This window comes from Pararge aegeria, chromosome 18 (assembly GCF_905163445.1).
Source record: "Pararge aegeria chromosome 18, ilParAegt1.1, whole genome shotgun sequence".
In the NCBI taxonomy this organism is placed as follows: Eukaryota; Metazoa; Arthropoda; class Insecta; order Lepidoptera; family Nymphalidae; genus Pararge; species Pararge aegeria.
Genome location: NC_053197.1, coordinates 15,131,434 through 15,155,157, shown reverse-complemented (window position 1 = coordinate 15,155,157; position 23,724 = coordinate 15,131,434). Strand labels below are relative to the sequence as shown.

General features: G+C 37.5%; 1 protein-coding gene across 3 annotated transcripts; it reads right to left on the bottom strand.

The window, feature by feature from the left end:
- Positions 1–13,579: 13,579 nt before the first annotated feature.
- On the bottom strand, positions 13,580–23,558 carry LOC120631652 (methyltransferase-like protein 25). Of its 3 annotated transcripts, XM_039901318.1 has the most exons (9): positions 23,222–23,558; positions 22,273–22,497; positions 21,439–21,666; positions 20,490–20,662; positions 17,782–17,970; positions 16,735–16,918; positions 15,757–15,957; positions 14,604–14,713; positions 13,580–14,008 (listed from the first exon to the last, which is right to left on the bottom strand). In XM_039901318.1, the coding sequence occupies exons 1-9, from the start codon at positions 23,388–23,390 to the stop codon at positions 13,649–13,651; spliced, it is 1,839 nt and encodes a 612-aa protein (XP_039757252.1). In that variant the 5' UTR covers positions 23,391–23,558; the 3' UTR covers positions 13,580–13,648. The 3 variants fall into 3 exon arrangements, with proteins under 3 accessions (XP_039757252.1, XP_039757250.1, XP_039757251.1); XM_039901316.1 differs by lacking the exon at positions 23,222–23,558 and having other exon boundaries at positions 22,245–22,396; XM_039901317.1 differs by lacking the exons at positions 22,273–22,497; positions 23,222–23,558 and adding an exon at positions 21,727–21,778.
- Positions 23,559–23,724: the final 166 nt, after the last annotated feature.

Genomic DNA, 23,724 nt, shown 5'->3' with positions numbered 1-23,724 from the left:
TAAAACTTTTTTTTTCCGATTTAATTTCTGTGTTTGAATTTTCTCGTAAATTTCCCTTAATGGCCGCTCGTGATTCTTCTTTGGAAAACAATTTAAATGTAAACCACAATAATAAGGACGCTTAACCAATTTACGAAGGTACCTACATCATTTATCATGAATACTCATCTGATAACCGTCCTCAGTTGGACTAAAGGCCTCTCCCAATGAGAGGGTTTGTGTTTTGACGGCCGATTGGCGCAGTGGGCAGCGACCCTGCTTTCTGAGTCCAAGGCCGTGGGTTCAATTCCCACAACTGGAAAATCTTTGTGTGATGAACATGAATGTTTTTCAGTGTCTGGGTGTTATTATAAGTATTTTTGTATATTATTCATAAAAATATTCATCAGTTATCTTAGTACCCATAACACAAGCTACGCTTACTTTGGGACTAGATGGCGGTGTGTATTGTCATAGTATATTTATTTTATTTATTTATAATCACCATGGCAGGCAGATGGTAGTAGTAGCACACAGGACACTGCTACCCGTTCTCCGTTATATTTCCTAAGTCGCCTCGTACGACATCCGTGGGAAGAGGAGGGGGCGACAACAGTTTCTGTTCTGCAATCAGACTGCACCTTGCCTACACGAATAGTAGTAGAACTTTTCGTGACGGAGCTCCTAAAAGGAAGAAGAAGAAGAAGAAGAAACACTCTATTGCACGTATAACATACAGGAAAAGAAACAGTAAGGAATATACAGTACATACAAAGGCGGCCTTATTGCTGCAAGCAATCTTTTATAGGCAACCTTTGTAGGTAGGACTTACAGCAAGAGAACGGGATAGTGCCAAGAGTGAAGGAAGTGCTATCGCCATGTTTATTTCTGCCGCTAATCAGCATTGTTTCAATGCTGTGTTTCGTTCTGAAGAATGTGGTTGCCGGTGTGATTACAGGCACGTAAGGGATCACACCTTTGCCTCAAATTGATTGGACAATTGGACACAGGGCAGCATGTTGCTCCTTGCATGCCCTTTAAAGTGTTGCTCTAAGTGTCAGGTGCGCCATTTTTGGTCCGTCAATTATAACTATTAAAAAAAGAGAATTTTTGAATTCGATTTTTGAATACGATTTAAAATATGAATGTATTTGTTTTACTTATAAATAATATAGATCGGTTGCGTATTGTATATCTATATAGCAAAGTCGCAGGAAGCCATCATACTCAGTTCAAAGGGAAGGATTTTATTTGACTTTGAATATCAACATCAGTGCACTACCAATGCGAAGAGTATTTTTAATAACAAAAGAATCGCATTACGAAGTGATCTCGTTCAGCTTAGAGATTTGTACAAAACTGGCTTACTTCTAGTGTCATTAGATACTTTGCGCGAGCGATAGAAGCACTAAAACACTGTCTATACTTTCTAATTTCTCAGTTCGTTTTTCAGTGCAGTTCTGAACTGAATACCAGTCGTGGACGGTGGACGCAATCGCCGCGAAATTTCGACCGAGTCAGCGACCCCAATCATCTAAGTAGAGTGGAGATCGTGCTAACAGCATCCGCGTCAGCATATTTACCTGCCATTGGAAACTGTATTGCAAAAAGGCTAAAAATCCAGGTGTAGTCGGTGTGCTAGCTAGGCATTTGGCGGCAATAAGTTTGTTGAACACACTAGAATATTACACACTAGAGTCTATAAATCGCAAGGTCTTGGGTAATGCAAGAGTTTTTCAGGCAAGAAATTCTCTGTACCCAGAAAGATACTAGCTTGGAGAGCAAGTGAAGCTGTCCAGTTGACGACCTACCTTAAGCGGGTGGGAGGTCCCGAGGAGGTAATTTGGGCCTAGAATGATTTTCTCTGGTCTGGTTGACGTAGACGTACCGCTAAGAGATTTAGATGTCTGATACGATATCGCATTGAAACCTAATCGGGTTTAATATAACATACGCGATAACAGTTAGCTCGCTACCATCTTAGACTTAATCACCAGGTGAGATTTCCGTCAAGGGCTAACTTGTAGTTTAATCTTACTATAAATATATATACCAAACATATATATATATGTATATGTATATATATATCTATGTTTGGATATGCGTGGATGATTGTTACTCAATCACGCGAAAACGGCTGAACGGATTTGGGTGAAATTTTGCATTTTCTATGACATGGAAAAAAACATAGGCTACCTTTTATTCCGATTCCTTCAGAAGTACCCGGGGGAAAATTAAAAATTGTTATTTTTATTAAACGAGTTAAGCCGCGGGCAGACAGCTTTGAAATTTGGTTTTCACGTCACCTATGCTATGGAAAAGGACCTATCTCTCAAATAGTTCCCGTGGTAGGATTAAAAATTGTTAACAAGCGAAGCTCACCCAACAGACGAAGTCGCGGGCAGAAGCTAGTAAATAATAAATTTAAAAAATACCTAATAAACTTCCGTTCTCAGGAGTTAGTAAAATGGCTGGATGTATCTTAATATACAGACTCAATATTATTGGCCGTTATTCATTCCACTTTAATTCAACATAACGTTTTATGACTCGCCCGTTTCCCTGGAAGGCGCAGCGATACAGGGGTAGGTTAACCTTGGTTGTTTTTAAATCTCTTCAAATTCAAAAAATTCAAATTCTAATTCATTTATTTCAAGTAGGCCTACTTTATAAGCACTTTTGAAACGTCAAGTATGTTTGTTTGTGTGACTCTACCACCGGTTCGGAAAGCAGATTCTACCGAGAAGAGCCGGCAAGAAACTCAGTAGTTGCTCTTTTCCAACATCAACATTTACAATCATTTTGCTATCTTGCGGGAGATGAGAGCGAGGCTGGCTGCTTCCATTCTACCTTGTCATTGAGGAATTCATCAAATGTATAGTAACCTCGCTGTACTAGATGCGTTTTTACACATTTTTTAAATGTATGCATTGGTAGGTCAAGAATTTCCTTAGGAATCATGTTGTAAAAGCGTATACTCAACCCCACAAAGGAGTTCTGCACCTTTCGCAGACGATATGCAGATATCACTAATTTATGACCGTTTCTGGTAAGTCGATTGTTAATTTCAGCTTTTGATTTATAAAGAGTAATATTTTGCCTCACAAAGACTATATTATTATAAATGTATTGCGAAGCTACTGTAAGAATACCTATTTGTTTAAATTTTTCACGAAGCGATTCGCGTGATCCAAGTTTATATATTGATCGTACGGCTCTTTTCGGTAGTATAAATATACTTTCAATATCTGCAGCTTTTCCCCACAGCAAGATCCCATAGGACATAATACTGTGAAAGTATGCGAAATAAACAAGCCTAGCTGTTTCAACATCGGTAAGCTGTCTAATTTTCCTGATTGCATATGCAGCTGAGCTGAGTTTACTCGCTAGGCTTTCTATATGGGTACCCCACTGTAGCTTACAATCTAAGGTCACTCCTAGAAAAACAGTGGAGTTTTCTATTTTAAGTGTTTCAGGTTCTATTAGTACATAGAGATTAAATTTAGACACTTTTTGAGAACTTCTTGGAGCAGTTATTTTCCTTTTTTCTGGTTTCTTAAGAAAATCCTTGCACATTAGAAAGTATTAAAAAATTAAAAAAAAAGTTGAATGTTTCCGGTAGTCCTTCTTCTTCTTAAATTATGTGACCCAGGGAAATTTAGACAGACGGTTGGCGCAATGGGCAGCGACCCTGCTGGAAAAAATGTTTGTGTGATGAACATGAATGTTTATCAGTGTCTGGGTGTTTAAATGTATATTATAAAATGGAGAAAATCTCCAGTTCGTGTTATAAACTTAAGGAAAGGCATTGTAATAGTTATAAAAAGCCTACCCTTGAGTATTTATAACTCGTACTGGAGATTTATATCATCTGCATACCATCTATGCACGCCAGGGATTGTAAGTATTTAAGTGTATTATATTCATAAAAAAATATTCATCAATTATCTAAGTACCCATAACACAAGCTACGCTTACTTTGGGGCCCGATGGCGATGTGTGTATTGTCGTAGTATATTTATTTATTTATTATTATTTAGATTAAATAGAGCGCTATTTTCATTTTTCCTAAAACAAGGTTCCGGTGGCGGCGATGTGACGTAAACGGGAATTAGGCACCACTATCGGATGTTAGTGACTAGCAGCGTTTCGGAAGGATTATAAGATCGCTCAACCAATACAATCTATTGCTCAAACATTTACTCTATTGTTTACTACCATGACTTTAACTGCCTCGGTGATCTAGTGCTGCGCTACGAGTTCCTGGGTTCGAATCACAGGTCGGACCAAATTTTTTTTTCCACTACAAGATGGACCTTGACTGGTATCTCACCTGGTAGGATGTGATGATGCAGTCTAAGATCACCTGTTAAGGAGTGTGGTAAATCGCTTAGCGGCACGTCTTTGTCGGTAGGGTGGTAACTGGCCACGGCCAAAGCCTCCCACCAGTGACCAGACCAGACCAGACCAGAAAATTGTAAGGAACTTTTACATTAAAACAATTTCAGTACCGCCCCAGAGTAAGGAAATTGGCGGTGTCAAACCCCGAGTCTCGGAGAACACGTAAAGCCGTCAATCATATTTTAATATCAACAGCTTGTAATCGTTTAAGTCCATCAATCGTGTGTGTGTATTTGCCAGTCAAAGCCCAAGTTGTGATCGCTGTCAAAGAACCTACTCAGAAATGCCACGCGTACTTAATGCAAAGTTGCATCAAAATCGGCACAGTAGTTTTTCATGAAAGTAATAACATACAAACGAACACGTCAGAAAACGTCAAATGCTTTTGCTTTGGCAGCCGATTGGTGCAGTGGGTAGCCACCCTGCTTTCTGAGTCCCAAAGCCGTGGGTTCGATTCCTACAACTGGAAAATGTTTGTGTGGTGAACATGAATGTTTTTCTGTCTCTGGGTGTTTATCTGTATATTATAAGTATTTATGTAGGATTATTCATAAAAATATTCATCAGACACCTTAGTACCCATAACAAAAGCTACGCTTACTTTGGGGCTAGATGGCGATATGTGTATTGTCGTAGTATACCTAATACGTCAATACACATTTATTTATTTATTACTAGCTGTTGCCCGCGACTTCGTCTGCGTTTGATTTTGTTTTTAAAGTATTCAGTATCGCTAAGCCTTAAATGAGTATAGTAGTATATATATATATATATATATATATAACATGTGACTGTCAATTAATTATAGACAAATAATTTGCAATAAAATACAATTGTGACTATAATTAAAGATCTAAGCTATCCTATCTCTTAAGTTGGACCAGACTGCTCACGGTGTGCCAATTTAATTTAAAATCGGTTAAGTAGTTTAGGAGTCCATCGCGGACAAACATCGTGACAGGAGATTTTTATATATTAAGATATACCGACTTTTTGACGATCTCCCTGGCGCAATGGTGAGTGCTGTGAATTTAACTAGGAGTTCCCCGGTTCGATTCCCGGAAGGAGTAATTTGGGAATATATATTTCTGAATTTTCTCTGGTCTGGTCTGGTGAAAAGCTTTGGCCGTAGCTAGTTACCACCTTACCGACATAGACGTGCCGCTAAGCGATTTAGTGTTCCGGTGCGATGTCGCGTGTTGAAACCGATAAGGGGTAGATTACCATACTCCCTAACAGGTTAGCCCGCTACCATCTTAGACTGCATGATGCATCTTCACTTAAAACCAGGTGGGATTGCAGTCGAGGGCTAACTTGTAGTAGAATAAAAAAAAAAGATTCGTACATTGGCGTAGGTAGGTACGCAAATATGATTTATGACAAAATGTTACTCATGTCTTAATAACTTATTTCAGTATAAGTGAAGAAATGATAGCTGGTGAAACTGTGAAAGGGCCTACACTTTGACATATCGTCCCACGGAAGTGACGTCACGATGACTTTTAGAAGCTTACACCCTAATTAATTATACTGTTAGGTAGCGCGAGGAAGACGAGTTTTTATCGTTGATACTTGTCACCAAAACCAAATGCGAGTTTGTATAATGACCAAAACTAAATGCGATATGTATAAAAATAACTAGATATAAAAAGTCATATACCTACTGACACTCTCGCCATAGTAAATTTTATTAGATAGGTTTCTTTTTACATAAATAATATGATTAAGCAAAGTTAAAGTCAAAAATATCTTTATTCAAGTAGGCTTTATAGGTGGCACTTTTCATGCGTATGCGTATTACATGGTAGTGAGATGATGGCGATAACCGTATCGTAAACTTAAAACTAAAGCTACGAGGGTTCCAAACGCGTCCTGGTCTAAGAGAAGCCCACAATAAACTTAGCCGGAAGTTTTTTTTTGTTATCACCATCTCACATTGGCATTTGAAATTATTAGAAGAGCAACCTGGTTAGAGCAATAATTCACACCCAAGCTTTTCTATCGATTGCGTAGTCGTTTATACAGCTTATAATAGGACTTTTCTATAAGCTTACGTTTAATACATACTTTGAACTTTTAAGACATCTCCAAGATGTCCCTACCCATTTATTGTAGAAGTGTATTATGAACGCTTCATAAGTGCCTGTGATAGGCCTACATGAATAAAGAAATTTTGAATTTGATATACAATACTGTTCGTTTGTTAACATTTAGGCAAATCTGTAGGTAAATCTCTGGAAGGATATACTACCTGCAACACAGGTTTTCCTACCGCAGAGAGTAGGGCATTTAAATCTCTGTATCTAACAATTTTCAAGCTTGAATAAATGATTTCATTAACAACTAGCTGTTTCCCGAGCATCCCGCCATTATTGCAATATTTTTTGTGATTTTTTCAGGATTTCCAATTTTTTTTTTAATAAATTATAATAATTAAGCTTTTACACATTTGTAACACTATTTTTATGCGAAAATCTTTACACAGCACAGCTAGCCTGCAATTTTGTTATATATGTATAGATAGATAAAAATAATATTGAATTTTTGACAATTTCCATAGTTGCGAAATCAAAAAAAAACTTGAAAAACTGGGAATGTCGATGTTTCAAAGCGAGGTTACCAAATCAACCTTCCTGGCGCAGTAGTCAGCGGTGTGAGATAAGTGGGGTGTACTAGGTTCGATAACCGGCAGAGGCAATTTGGGAATTAATCATTTCCGAGTTTTCTATTCTCGTGGAACTCTCGTAGCTGTTGCTGTGCTATTTTTTAAATTTTGCGAAAGTCCTACTTTTTTCTGTTTTATAGCTTTTCTCCAATTCTCGTAATGACTAGAGCCACTGGTTGAGATTTCTTAAAGATAATAGGTGTTTCCTTACTTCTTCTGGTACAAAATAAACGAAGATGTGCCGACAAGCGATTTAGCGTTTCGTTGCTGCGTAGAAATTGATAAGGGGTATGGATTTAATAATAAGCCTATTAATAAAATAATCCTATTATAGTATAAAGGACTACGTAATCGATAAAAAAGCTTGGGTGTGAATTATTGCTCTAACCAGGTTGCTCTTCTAATAATTTTAAATAACATTGTGAGATGGTGATAACAAAAAAAAAACACCCGACTAAGTTTGTTGGGGCTTCTTCTTAGACCAGGATGCGTTTGGAACCCTTGTAGCTTTAGTTTTAAGTTTACGAATGTGGTGTCAAAAGTGCCACCTATGTACTTGAATAAAAATATTTTTGACTTTGACTTTGACTTTAATATAATTACCGTCCCCAGGTCCGCTATGATCTCAGACTGCATCATCATTTACAATCAGGATTGGAATCTAGAGCCAACTTGGAGTTGAACAAGAAGAAAGTTCCTACCTAAAACCATGTGTAATTTTCAATCATGTAAAAGGACTTTTAACGTTCCAAAATAGTCGCGTATTTTATAACATAGATAAGTAATAAAGATAAATCCAAAAAATAACATCACCATCGTAAAATAAGAAATAAAGACAGTATGTAAAGCCTCAGGCATTTTTATTAAAAAAAAAGTGTGATATTAATATTACGATAACATTTTCGCTTGCGAAAGTTTATCATGTGCACATAGTTTCGAAGTTACTTTCGAGCTGACCAACGTCGATGGCTGGATTAAAAATTAAATCTACCATAAAGCCTAGGCTAAGCAAACTAGCTTGGAAGTGACTGCGTAATATTTTTTTTTAAATATATGACGAGAGTCGCAGCCTAAACATCGCATTTAATAAACGCCTTCTACATTGTTACGTATGTCAAAGACAAAGTCAAATATTTCTTTATTCAAATAGGTACGTAGATGGCACATAGGAATGAGTTGATGGCGATAAATAAATTCGTCCACTTAAAACTAAAGCTATGAGGGTTCCAAACGCGCCCTGGTCTAAGAAGAAAAAAAATGGCCGATAATGAAAATTTTATTAGCTGAATATGAGCTTTCATAGGGTCTTATTATAATATAACATTCCTCCATATTCTACTATTAAGCATGCGAAATGTAAAGTGCACAACAAGAACAATCATTACACATGTCTGCATAATCTTGTTGTTTCTTTGTTATCTTTGGTATGTTATTTCTTTACGGTAACGTAACCGGGAGAACCAATGAGGATCTCAGGAAACGTCTAGAAGCATTTGAGATGTGGGCCTAACGAAGGACTCAAAATGTTGGTTATCAGCGCGAAATTTGGAAAACCGTAAAGATAGAAAAAGTTGCTTATCTGGGCCATGACAGATACGGGCTCCTGCAAGTGACAATGATGAGCAAAGTTGCTGGGTAGAGGTGCATCATTTGCAAGCCGAAGTCTTAGTAGCGCAACATCACAGAGTGGCTTGGGATCCTGAGGGCCATCAAGCCTCGCGAGAAACAAGACGAAAAATAAAAAAAACTTGCAGCCAACCTTCACTAGTCTGAGGGGCACCTAAAGAACAAAAAGGTTTAGGTCGGTACCTACTGTAATCCAACCACCCAAGTTCGCAATCTTTATCATCATCATCATATAAACCTATAACCGGACTATCAGGGCACGGGTATCCTCCCACAATGGGAAAGGGTTAAGGCAGAAGTCAACTATGCTGGCTCAGTGCGGATTAGTGGACTCCACACGCCTTTGAGAACATTATAAATAACTTTCGTTTCCTAACGATCTTTTCCTTCACCGATGAAGCAAGTGATATTTTTATCAACATCATCACCCGCCCACTACAGGGCAGGGTCTCTTCTCAGAATGAGAAGGTTTTAGGCCGTAGTCTACTACGCTGGCCAAGAGCGGATTGGTAGACTTCACACGCCGTTGAGAACATCATGGATAACTCTCAGGCGTGCAGGTTTTCTCACCACTTTTCCTTCACCGTTTAAAGCAAGTGATATTTAAATTGCTTAAATTAAAACGCACATAACTCCGAAAAGTCAGTGGTGCTCAACTCGAAATCCTCGAAAGGAAAGCCGAAACCTTAAACACTAGGCCTTATCATCTAGTATGATATTTTATTTGCTTAAAACGCACATAATACTTGAAGGTCGAAGTCCGCACCACAAGGCTGTCATTGCTTCAAGTCCACAATAATGAATTAGAATTCAATATTGAAAACAAAAATATTAAATCAATGGCTTCAAAAGATTAATAATGCTGTCGGTAATCTAAACTTTATATATAAAACATTCACCCCTATTTATTATTTGTAAGATTTCGCGTTGCTTGGAGACTAATTTTAATTCGCCAGCAAGGATAGGTACCTATATATGTAAGTAGTTTAAACTTGTCACCAATAATCGATTGCCTTTAACAGCCCACTGCTGTACTAAAGGCTTCTCTTATCGGAAGGGCGTGGCTATAATAACCACGCCGGGCTGGTTACAATAATTTTTATTTCAGGCATATTTTTTGTTAGTAAAACTACAAACTTAACCGGTTTTTTTTATGTTATCACCATCTCAAACTGTCACTTAAAACTATTAAAGAAGCAACCTGGTTAGAGCAATAATTTACACCCAAGTATTTCTATCATTGACGTAGTCCTTAATAATATAATAGGACTTTTCGTGACGGCCGACTGGCGCAGTGGGCAGCGACCCTGCTTTCTGAGTAGGCCGTGGGTTCGATTCCCACAACTGGAAAATGTTTGTGTGATGAACATGATTGTTTTTCAGTGTCTGGGTGTTTATCTGTATATTATAAGTATTTATGTGTATCATATTCATAAAAATATTCATCAGCTATCTTGGTACCCATAACACAAGCTACGCTTACTTTGGGGCTAGATGGTGATGTGTGTATTGTCGTAGTATATTTATCTATTTACTTTACTTTAAGCATACGTTTAATAAATAATATGCTCACGACTTAGCTAGCGTTAATTTATAGATCATCCGCAGCCTATTAACATGGCACAGGCCTCGTCTCCCATAGGAGAAACGGTTTTAGAACACAGACTCACACCAATACGTTAAATCGGGTTGATGGGCGAATGTATGCAACACGTAATGGAATTACGAAATAATGTTGATGGGTGCATAAGTATAATTCATAAGGAATCATCCTGTAAAAATGATAAATCATCATCATCATCATCATCACATCAACCGATAGACGTCCACAGCTGGACATAGGTCTTTTGTAGGGAGTTCCAAGTTCCACGGTTCTGAGCCGCTTGGATCCAGCGGCTACCTGCGACGCGCTTAATGTCGTCTGTCCACCTCGTTGGGGCCGACCAACGCTGCGCTTACCAGTTCGGGGCTGCCATTCCAGCACCTTGGGACCCCAACGTCCATCCTTTCTCCGAACTATGTGCCCGGCCCATTGCCACTTCAGCTTCGCGACTCGTTGAGCTAAGGCGGTAACTCTGGTTCTTCTACGAATCTCCACATTTCTGATTTGATCGCGTAGAGATACTCCGAGCATAGCTCTCTCCATCGCCCGCTGAGTGACTCTGGGCCTTCTTATGAGGCCAATAGTTAACGACCGTGTTTCAGAGCCATAGGTCATCACTGGCAACACGCACTGTTCGAAGACTTTTGTCTTCAGGCACTTCCATACACACGAATTCAAAACATTCTAAGTGTTTACTTATGACAACCCTATTGAAAATAAAAGGCAGAGTCTCGCATAGTACCTACGCTACGCGACGCGTACCTAATCAAGTGACAGGAGTCACATGATTTTAATTTTGCATGTGATGTTAGGGCTGTATCGGATTTCTTACAGTAAAAACTACGGCAGTGAAACTCTTAGGCCTTCGGTGTCACAGATAAGTCTCAGAGGCAGTACATAATGTTCGTCTAAAGCCTGGTATTATTTCGGTTTCCATTTACACGTTGTAGATCATCATTAAAGCCTATAACAGTTCACAGCTGGACTAATGGCCTCTCGCAAAGGCACGGTTTGTCTATAATCACCACGCTGGGCAGACGACGACTAGGTGATCGAAGAAGACGGTAGTAGCAAAATGCTGGCCGTTCTCTGTTATCGAACAGTTTTTGTATCCATCCAATGCCCGGTTCTATATCCCAGACGATAGATACAGATAGATTAAGTAGGTAGTTAAGTTATGAAATCATCAAGAACAATCTGTTTCGTATTTATACGATTAGTTGGGAATAGATTCCAGGTTTTTCCAATAAAAACGCCTTTCTAATGTTACAGTAAATTTATAAAGTGGGTAAATAATTAAACTTTTGATAACTATAAATTCATATTTGCCAGATATTTTATTAAATAGTTAATAAATAGTTTTCAAGAAACAATTAAAATTATATTTGATTAACAACCAATGTTCATGACATTGAATTGTTGGGTGTATTGATATAAATACGACTGCATTATCGATGCACCTAAGTCCTAGATGGACTCGAACGATACAAAGATACCTCTCGGTGTCTTAGTCGTTTATCACTAAGCAACGATCTTTGCATATTCTCTCCCGCCAAGTTCGAATGCCAGCACGCACCTCTAACTTTTTTTAGTTATGTGCGTTTTAAGTAATTAAAATATCACTTGCTTCAATGGTGCAGGAAAACATCGTGAGGAAACCTGCACGCCTGAGAGTTTTACATAATGTTCTCAAAGGTGTTTGGAGTCCACCAATCCGCACTGCGCCAGCGTGGTGGACTACGGCCGTAACTCCTTCTCATTGTGGGAGGAGACCCGTGCTCTGTAATGAGATGATGTGATGATGATGATGAAGTAAGCAATTATGTGGTTAAATAACAATTTCTTTCTTAATTACAGACACATGAGGCTTAACACCTACGATCTGATCTGATCTGATCTGATCGATCTGAGGCGTAAGTGTAGCGTAGGCGTAGGTATCCGCAGGATATCATACACTTACCATCAGCAGTGCTAGCACAGGCCGGAGATAAAAGATATATCCCCTGACAGGAGATATAATTAACGTGTCCACCTGCTAAAGTTCCCGAACATGAAATAGCAGAAGTTTACCCTCGTTTATTACACATTTATTATTTGGATATTATTTCCACTTGTGCGCCAGTGCTTTGAGTATTTTTTTTTTATTTTTTTACTTAATAAAGGTACACCAACAGCGTGTTCACAATACATAGTAAAGAAAAATTACAAATATTTTGTTTCTAATCTGTGTGACTAGCCACTTTAAGGTGTGCACAGCATTAACTACAAAACGACCGATATTAAAACAACAAACTATAATAAAAAAACGAAAAGTTAAACGAAACTAATTATGCAATAAGAAAAATAACAAAAGAAAACTAAAAATTACAATCCAAAAGTGCAGTCCGGATTGCTTGACAAAGCAGAAATAATAAAACTTTTAAAAACCTTAGAGTTGATAAAGTTGGGGGAGGAGATACTTTTTTACCCTTTCCCGGGGGAGATAATTGTCCTCCCTATGGGCTATGCTAGCCATGCAGGTGGGTGATCTGATTGGTCAATCAATAATTACTACAAAAAAACTTACCACCCGGTGATATTGCGGTCAAGGGCTAAGTTATAATGTCTATAAGAGCTACACTTCGAAGGGATTTTAAAGTTGACATAATTTTTGAAAGGAGATATAAAAAGATAAACAATATTTAACTGTGTCATTTAATTTATTATAATATATTGTATAAGTTCATTATATATACAGTATTTATGTATGAATGTATAGGTATATATATTTATAAATATACTTATATGCAACACCTACATCCCGTGGCGTGCACTGGGTTTCTTACCATGCATAACGCAAACAACAGGAAAATTGCATAAAATGGCAAAAATCATCCTTCTACACGAGCTATATTTATGCATTTATTTCAAGTAGGCCTACTTTATAAGCACTTTTGAAACGTCAAATATGTATGTTTGTAGCGGCTCTACGAATTTAAAAGATACTCTCTACATATATGTATGTCTCTACATATTTCAATTTAATGTTGTGTAAACATCGACGAAATGGTGCTTTCTTAAGGCGTTCTTAACGACAAGGCTGCTTGGAAGCTCCGCTCTTATCTCTCACAAGATATACAATGTATTATTTATATATATATATATATATATATATATATATATATATATATATATATATTCATTGTAAACTTTTAAATGATGTTGAAAAAGAGCAATCTGCTAAGTTTCTTGCCGGCTTTTCTCAGTGGAATCTGCATTTCCGAACCGGCGGTAGAGACACACAGACTGACTTGACGTTTCAAAAGTGCTTATAAAGTGGGCCTACTCGAAATTAATGAATTTTGAATTTTGATTTTTTGAATTTTATTCAAATGTTACCGTACAGCAACAATGCTGTGACACCGAGGTGACAAAACAGGGTCGAATAATTTAACCAAATAGCTCTTCAAGAAACCGTTCTCAAATAAATATAATAGTCTATCTGACAAAATAACGTTTTCTATAATCTGTGCCAAACACAACCTAACAAGATAAAATAGAACTATTTTTTTCCACTGGCAATCCATATTTGTGTGCATATCAGTAAGGTAAGTTTCAGGTAAACTTTCGAGTCCGAGTTTCAGTAGGGAGTCGGCCATTTTGAAATATTCGTTGAAATCTTGACATTTGGATGAAATGCCTTTGAGTTTACCTTCCGTGACAGGTAAGTTTGGTAAATGCTTCTTGATGATTACCTGTGGAAAAATCATTTTTAATTTAAACCTTTTCAATTGTGGGGCACGGAAATATTATTGGCGAAAGTGATTCAGAGTGTAGAACCGTATGCTGCACCAATGTCTGCCCACAAATGAAAAATGTTTGCGTGATGAAAATCAATGTTTTTAATTGTCTGGGTGTTTTGTCGGTATATAATAAGTATTTTTGTATATTATTCATGAAAAATATTCATCAGTCATCTTAGCACCCATAACACAAGCTACGCTTACTTTGGGGCTAGATGGCGATGTGTGTATAGTCGTAGTATATTTATTATTATTATTTATTTAATTTGCATTAGTTGATTTTAATAATTACTATTACATGTTAGTAATAATAACTGGGCTAAAGGCTGCGTTATGTGCTCTCCGAGACACGAGAATAGGTAAGGATTCAAAGTGAGTACTTTCACCATTATATTAGAAATAGCAAAGCAATCCCGTACGTACTGTTCAACCTGCAAGCAAATTAAGTAAAAGTTAAGTAACCAAAACGATCAATGTTTTAGAGACGTAAAAGTTTTTACTCGAAACATATACTTACCTGTCGTTCGGCTGAAATAATAAAACTTACCTGAAGTAAGGCGCGGTACAGCAAACTTTTATCAGGTAGCTGTCTGTTATGAACCACTCTGTCCATAGATTGAGCTGCGAGCATACGTGCATTCCTTCCCAAGTTGTAACCTTAAGACGAAAAGAATATCATCGACCCGTTACCTGGTCCCCTACAGGTCACGGGTCTCCTCTAAGAATGAGAAGGATTTAGGCCGTAGTCCACCACGCTGGCCAAGTGCGGATTGGTAGACTCCGACATTATGGAGAACTCTCAGTCGTGCAGGTTTTATTACGATGTTTTGCTTCACCGTTCAAGTACAGTCAAACCTGGATAAGCGAGAGTTCAAGGGAGCACAATCTCATTCTCGCTTATAGAGGTTTCTCACTAACCCGAGTTTCTCGCTAATGCAGGTACATGGGTAGGGTTTCCTCTCTTATATTTTATTTTATTTAGAACTTATTTACATTAAAAAAAATCCGTGAATTTCGTTTGGGTTTCTGTTTTTGTATTTTGAATGTTTTTCTCTAACTCATAAATTTTGTCGAATATTGCTTGCTCGACTGTCGCTTATAGAGGTATAGATAAGTAGCAGTCTCACTTACGGAGGTCCGTGAGGGAAAAACGACTCTCTCTTACAAAGGTTTCTGTTTCTCGCTAATAGAGATCGTTTTGGGATCTTAAAATGACGGGTCCTGGCTATTACTCTCACTTATAGAGTTTTCTCACTTATCCAGTTCTCACTTACCCAGGTTTGACTGTATGTGATATTAAATTGCTTAAATTAACGACCTTTCGGTCCTCCCGAAAGGTAAGCCGGAGCCTTACCCACTAAGCTATCATCGCTTTGTTACTATCTTTTACATAGAGGGTATGCACAGGGTATGCAGATTATATAAAATGATGGAAATCTCCAGTACTGGTTAAAAAAATTAAGGATAGGCATTGTAAGAGTTAGTTAAGCATGCCCTTAAGTTTTTATAACTCTTACTGGAGATTTTTATCATTTTATATAATCTGCACACCCTGTGCATACGTTCCATGCACACCACTGGTTTTACAGTAATTTTAATACGCAAACAAATATTCTTGATAATGATGCTGCGAAGCTTCAACTTAAATATAGTGCACTTTATAGAATTTTAAAAGCGTTAGGAATAAATATATCCTTTACCTCTTAACCGCTCCGACATGGGGAACCCCTGCCCCCACTTGCTATCCCCATAGTCCCGCTGGAACACGTCGAATATCATCTCGTCCACATCCTCAGTGAGGAGGTGATAGCAGCAGGGCACTGTGAGGAGCGCACTCGTCTGGGGGCTGCGCACGAATAAGCGAAGAGACGCCGGGCCAAGGTTGCCGCACGTATGGAGTCCTACCACAAGGTGTTTCAAGCTTATATATTTGAAATACTCACGGTCGCACGCACGCCCACCTACAGCTACACACATGCTCGCACGCACGCACGCACGCACGCACGCACGCACGCGCGCACGCACGCACGCAATTTAGATTTTTTATTATTATTATTATTATTAATTTATTACATGGATGGACGGATGGATAGAAAAAATTACTTTATTGCAACAACATTTTTTCAGAGGAATTATCAATTTTTATAAATTTAAAATGCATATAAAAATTTTTGGAACAGACAGGATTTGAAACTCTCTGGCAATCGCGGCGTGGAATTTTTGATATAATGATAATTCCTCCAAGTGTAGGTAAATACACTAATAAAAATTATACAAAATACCAATAAAGACGAATACATTGAATGAGTAGATAATACTTAGTAAAATTGAATTTAGTTTAGTCTAATGGCGAAGTGTATTCATTTATTATAAAAAATTAAGTTTCCTATGTAACAGACATGTCTTTTTATAGGAATAAATGTCTTTAAACCTAAACCTAAACCTAAAAATGTTACCAATGTGTAATCTCTTGTTACAAACGTGTCACATTGTAATATGGACCTTTGAAAAAGTAGATCGAAACTGCAACGTTTCCTACTAGATGACGCTACAGTCGCTATAAGACTGATGTGAAAGGCATATACTAATTTCGGCATCGACGGTAGAAGAGCCGTAGCTTTATTTGAGAAAGCGCTAAGGCGAAGCGAAGTTGAGAAGTGACGGTGATGAAATCTTACCAGTTAACAGCAGTTTAACATCGCTATGGGAGTGTTCCGGAAACTTCTCTCTCACGATTTCCACCAAGTCCGTATCGTTAGTGATGAAGTTCATGGCAAAGCGATGCAGGTCCGAGTTGAAACTTCCCAATATACTCTCTTCGTTGCCATCTTTTATCCTCTTTGCTATTGCGTGCCATTGTTTCTATAAATATAACACAGCTAGATGACCTGCATTTTTCATTTTTTTTATTACACTACAAGTTAGCCCTTGGCTGCAATCTCATTTGGTGGTAAGAGATGATGCAGTCTTAGATCGTAGCGGGCTAACCTGTTAGGGAGTATGGCAGTCATACGTTTCTACGCGACATCGCACCGGAACACTAAATCGCCGGTAGAGTGGTAACTAGGCACGGCCAAAGCCTCCCACCAGGCCAGAGCAGAGAAAATTTAGAAATTATAAATTCCAAAATTGCCCCTGCCAGGAAACGAACCCGGGACCTCCTACTTAAATTCATAGCGCTCACCATTGCGCCAGGGAGGTCGTCGGCTGAACTAAAACTTATTTGTTTTGTTACCAAACTTTCACTTTTAAGATATAAGTCAAAGTCAAAGTCAAAAATATCTTTATTCAAGTAGGCCCATAGGTGGCACTTTTGATGCGTACATAAGAACTACACGGTAGTGAGTGAGATTTCGTAAACTTAAAACTAAAGCTACGAGGGTTCCAAACGCGTCCTGGTCTAAGAAGAAGCCCACAACAAACACCGGTTTTATGACGACCTTTTTGAGCGCAGCGGTGAACGCTGTAGTTTCAAGAGGGAGGTCTCGGCATCGATCTCCGGCAGGGGCATTTTGGGAATTTATGATTTCTGAATTTTCTCTGGTCTGGTCTGAAATTTTTCCCTCAATTATTATTAACAAGATTTAAAAAAAAAACCATTTCACGGTTACAAGTTAAAGAAAATGGTTACAAGAAAATAATTTCTACTCTAACCCATTACCCCCCCAGATCATAGCGGGATATCACCACCAGGGAGTACGTCAAAGTAAATGTGTAAACGTTACCTGTATAATGTTGACCCTCTTCCGGGCGCTGGCCAAGGTCCTCTCATCGCAGTCGATGGTGAGGCTTGGCAGGTGGTAGGCGAGGCTCAACGCGACCAGCAGGTGCCCCCTACCACCGCCCGCCTCCACACAGTGCGTGGACTTACACGCTGTGGACAGAGACGCCACTAATCGAGACATCGTCTGCACCTGAGGTCAACAATTAACAGTAGGTATAATGGACCTATACTAAACAGGTCCAGAGCGTACAAATCTTACACTAAGTATCGTTCGTTAACGTACTGTTAGTGACTAAATTTATTTTTCTCAAGCTAAATGGAGCATTATTTTGACACTTTAATTGAATAAATAAATAATTACTTACTAAAATAAATACACAGATAAACACCCAGCCACTGAGGGATCACACAAACATTTTCCAGTTGTGGAAATCGAACTTACAGACTTGGCCTAAGAAGGCAGGGTTGCTGCCCACTGCACCAATCGGCCGTGAAATGTATCCGTGCAAAGCAGCTTTCTTGCCAGAGAGTATACTATTTTAGGCCCCATATACTAAATTAGTCCCTCACCGAGACCACAATCACGTTCGTTATGTCGACATTTCTCTTAATAAGTACATGTCAAACAAATAAAAACCAAAACTTGTCTTTAATCAATGTTCAATGATTCGCAATTAATAATTTAATAATAATTACTTTGAGATAAATCGAAATTGTCCTACCGGCCAAATAAACGCGAGCAGCGGTCGGCAAAAGTTGTATGAAAATCCACATCTGTCGTGGTATAACGGCCAAATAATTTAGATAGTACCTATTTGTAGTGTAATTTAAAAATGGAACTCTCTCTCTCTCTCTAACTCTAAGGTATTATTTTAATTTCTAAGTGGCTTGCAAAAAAAAGCTCTTTATCGAAAAAAAACAACACTATAGTCGTAAAAATGTAATAGGCCCGTTTTGACATTTGTCATCGCGACGTAACTAGTTATGGAACCATAAGACTCTGTACTCGATACTCACGATAAATCAATTCAAGTTTGTATAAGTACTGGATTGATATTATTATGTATTGTAAAGTGTTCGTTCGTTCAAAGTATTCCTTTAACTTCACAACCAATACGCGTGACTGGCTGTTGATTATACGTCCACTTTTCAACATGTTGAAACAGAGTTAGTACTATATAACAACAAACACAAAAATCGAGTCAAATCACTATGTTTAAATTAATGTCCAAAATAGAAGAGCCATAGTTAACAGTCAACTTTACAAGATGAGGAACGAAAAACTGCCCAGTGCGCGCGGGGACGCTTCAGTCAAGTCCACTTGGTCAGATACATCAACTCAGACTCATTATTTAGAACCCATTTTGAGAACCAAGCTCATTCGTTGCAGTAAAAATAACTACACAATATTTAATTTCGATATTCAGTAAAAAAAATGGTTACAGCTCTAGTATAAAAAAAAAAAGACTGAGAACGTAACTGTTTTCGGAACGTTTCGCAACAATTATAAATTGCATGAAGTAAGCGCTATAATTGCAAAAGAATACTCGCGATATATTCTTTCGTATTATTTAACGTCCCAAAAAAATTTACGTATTTTTTAAAACACTGTATGTAATTGATTTTTATTTTTTTGTTTCTTTCAGTTTCGTTCCAAGTTACATTCTATGGTCTTGCACAAATGTCAAAACGGGCCTATTACATTTTTACGACTATAACCCCATTAATTTAAAAAAGTAATTGTATTTTTCACGGACTTAAATCAATGGCCGTCAAAAAAATTGTATTTGTTAAAATGAGTTCAAGTGAAGACAATACGTTTAAAGGAAGTAATATACAACGTGCAACTAAATCATTAAATAATGTCGAAGGATGCATAAGTATAATAGAAGCATATTTATTTTTCCATACAAACGAATTCAATACATTCTAAGTGTTTACTTATGACAACCCTATTGAAGATAAAAGTCCGACACGCGCATAGTACATAGGCTACGCGACGCGTACCTAATAAATAACAGGAGACATGATAATTTTGCATGTGATGTTAGGGCTGTATCTGATTTCTCTAAGTAAAAACTATTGCAGTGGTTTACTCAAATACTATGGAGGGTAGAGGTAAGGAGAGTCATCTGTGTATATGAAAAAGTGTCGTCAAAATGTATTAAATTAGGATGGCGCCACATTTGCATCAGGGTAACTCTTAAAAGAAGCGCCAAATATAAATATTGTTAGAGTAGGCTTGAAAAATAAACAAGGAAGTATGGAGATACAAGGAAGTAAGGTTATATTTACCACAATATTTTGTACAACGTATGTTGTTGAAATTCTCAATAATTAACTACTTTAGTCGATAATGACATTAAATTTTTTAACTCGGCATACTTCAATTCATCTACGATTGCTACATTCATACCATACCCTGTGCATCCACCAGCGCCATTGTGGAGGATTTTTGAACTGTTATTTAGCGCAACAACTGGACACTTTTTCAACTTTTCTCCCATATAAGATGACTCTCCTTACCTCTACCCTCCATATCAAATACCATTACGTTTTCGGTTTCACAGATAAGTCTCAGAGAGAGTACATAATGTGAAATATTATTTCGGTTTTCATTCATATCACATTTCTTTTGTATATCCAATAACAACTACGCATTGATGGATTTACATTTACACGTTCGTCGATCTATGCCTCATATAATACCTCATAACTTTTCTTGCTGTTCATAAACTCTGAGATCCTGACTTCCGACCTCTCATCACCTCCCCACAACCTGATGTGTTCTTGGAGCTGATCCGTTGAGAGGCAGTATTCATTGTCCACTGCTAAACAGTGGTTGCGGGTCTCCTGTACCCATTTTGATAGTTCATTGTCATCTGTAACAAACCTTTTTTTTTTAATCAACTCAATCGCAATAGCATTTATTAAAATTAAGTGCCTTTTTTTCAAAAGAGATTGCGTTTTCATTTAATTCATTCCCTATGGAACAATGCAGAGGGTAAAGAGGCATAAAAACGTCCGTAACGAAAATGTAATAATGATGAATGAATGATGGAATAAGATTTTTGTGCATAGCCATTCCATTCCATTTTGCAAAAAATAATAAATAAATAAATATACTACGCCAACACACACATCGCCATCTAGCCCCAAATTACTTTGGGGTAGCTTGTTTTATGGGTACTAAGATGACTGCTGAATATTTTTATAAATAATATACATACATAAATACTTATCGCTCGCTATGTAGCGATAAGGCCACCAAATTGTACTCTCTTGCTTTGTATTTATATCTCTGTAACTACTTTTTTTTCTTTGGTGTACAATAAAAGTGTATTCATTCATTCATATTCATTCATACTAAGAATATACATATAAACACCCAGTGTCTGGGTTTGTGTGATCACAAACATTATCCATTAGTGGGAATCGAACACACGGCCTTGGACTCGGAAAGCAGGGTCGTTGCAAACTGCGCCAGTCGGCCGTCAAAGCAATATTTAAATTGATTAAATTAAAAACGCACATAACTCCGAAAATTCTAAAGTGCATGGCGGGGCTCGAACTCAGTCTCCACGAATGGAAAACCGGCTATCACCGCTTCACTCATATTACCTATTAACTTAATAAAAAAAGTCAATTTATTAAATACCAGTATATTTTCCTTCGGCAAACCTCCAAAATTGTTCAACAGCGTCATTCAAGTCGCACCTATCAAGATACTCTCTTAATTTGCAAGGTAACAAAGTATTCCAGTGATCATCTGTTAAGAATTCAACCATATGGCAGTTGGCGAGTTGTAGAAATGGTGACAGATATGCTATAACTGTATCTATCTGGCCGTGAAGTTTGTGTATTCTTGAACTCATTGTAGTTTTACCTGGAAGAATACAACTTTTGTTATGTTTTAAGAACAAAATTGAGCTCATCTTGACGATACCTCTCTGAGTTTTCGGTTGTGTGGGGTCCACCAAGACGTACTGGGCCAGGATGGTGGATGATGGTGATGATGGTCGGTAATGGTAATTATGATGATGATGTAGATGAATAATGGGAAATGCAAAACTAGAATGCAGTGAGAGCAACATAGGACACATGCATTATTCATCCCTTATGACAGGTTATTTGCATGTGTCAAAGTCAAACTCAAAAATATCTTTATTCAAGTAGGCCCATAGGTGGCACTTTTAATGCGTACATAAGAATTACACAATATTTATTTCTTAAGAGGCTTTGGTTGTGGCTAGTTGCCACCGTACCAACAAAGACGTGATGTTAAGCGATTTAGTGTTCCTAAACAGATTAGAGGTATGACTACCATACTCCCTAACTGGTTAGCCCGCTACCATCCTAGACTGCATCATCACGTACCACAGGTGAGATTGCAGTCAAGGGCTAACTTGTAGTGGAATAAAAAACCAAAGGCTTCTTCTAAGGTGGAAAACTTCTTCTACTTACCAAGGTATTTAAAAAGAGACTGTAGAACCATAGGGATTTATAGAAGGTATCTTCAATAATGCACACGATTTTTTATAATGTGCCCTTATGTTTTCTGCCAGAGCTAAAATGTCATGTTCCTCAGAGTTAGTGCGAGGGAATGCATTTATAAGTTCCTGTACTTTTTCCAATTGTTTTAAAAGCTTGTCTGAGTAGGATTCCGGCTGTTTGTCCTTATTATCTAAATGATATGATACTATGCCTAGGTAGTAGCCTGAAAATAATAAAAAAAACATAATAATCATAAATATTATTAATATTAAGCCTGCATTTTGTAAACTGTTTTTTTTTTGGTTGTGCAATAAAGTGAATAAATAAATAAAAAATAATTACTATGTAACATTAAAATTTAAATGTAATACTCGTAGGTGTTAAGCATGAGAGTTCCTATATGGAGAGAGTATAAATCAAAGTGAATGGGCTTACAAATGAACATTTTTTTATAAAATCTTTTGTTACTAAATGCAAATAATTGCATTTTCAATGACATCAATATAATGCTGTTCACAATGAATAGCCTTATTCAACTTTTGGATAAGTTATTGTCTATGGGCGTGTAAATTATAAATTACAGAGAGTTGAAAAATGTCTCTTAATAAAGTTATTTAAAATTGAAATCTTATAATTGCTGCCCCAGTTATACTGTATATTATTACATCACTATCAACCATTCTGCTACAGGGGTACCCTCAGGATGATGCTGTAGTGAACCACACTATGAAAGAATAGATTGGGAGACTACAAGCTTTTGGGACAACTTTAAAGAACACCCAGGCACGCAGATGTTTTCCTTTACGGCTCAAGCGAGTGAAATTAAAAATAATAGAGGTTCCTGGGCGTGCCTGGAATTAAACTCAGTACCCCTAAAAGGAAGGAAGGAGTTGTAACCACTAGGCTATCACTGCTGTTTAAATTGTAGTTTTTTTCTGTACATTTACCTAGTTCTCTCCCCAATTCTGCGCCTCTATGATACCCTAAATGATATCCTTCTGGATTTCCGGCCTCAGTGCCAGCTTTCAATCCTTCCTCATAACTTTCCTGGCATTGTTTGTTTTCACTAAGAAATATATCGTCTAAAACGTCGTTAAAGTCGATGTCTCCAGCCATTTATTTATTGTTATGCATAAAGCATGAAGTTAAGTTAAATAACTTCGATTCTAGCGATTGGGTTATTTTTTAATGCTTGGATTAAGGTTTCTTAGGTTACCAAACAATAATAGTCTAAAAAAGTATAAGGTTATAACTGTAACTGTAAACATGCAGTGCACAGATTGACATTGAAAGTTCGACAGTGCAATAACCACAGATGCCTTCTACGGTCGAGCAGGATTACGTTACGTTAATTAATGGTGGGTCAAGTCATATCTTTGATTACCTACTTTTTCAATCGTCATAGCTAAATAATATTATCAAAAGAGATTCTAAGTGGATACTGGTATTG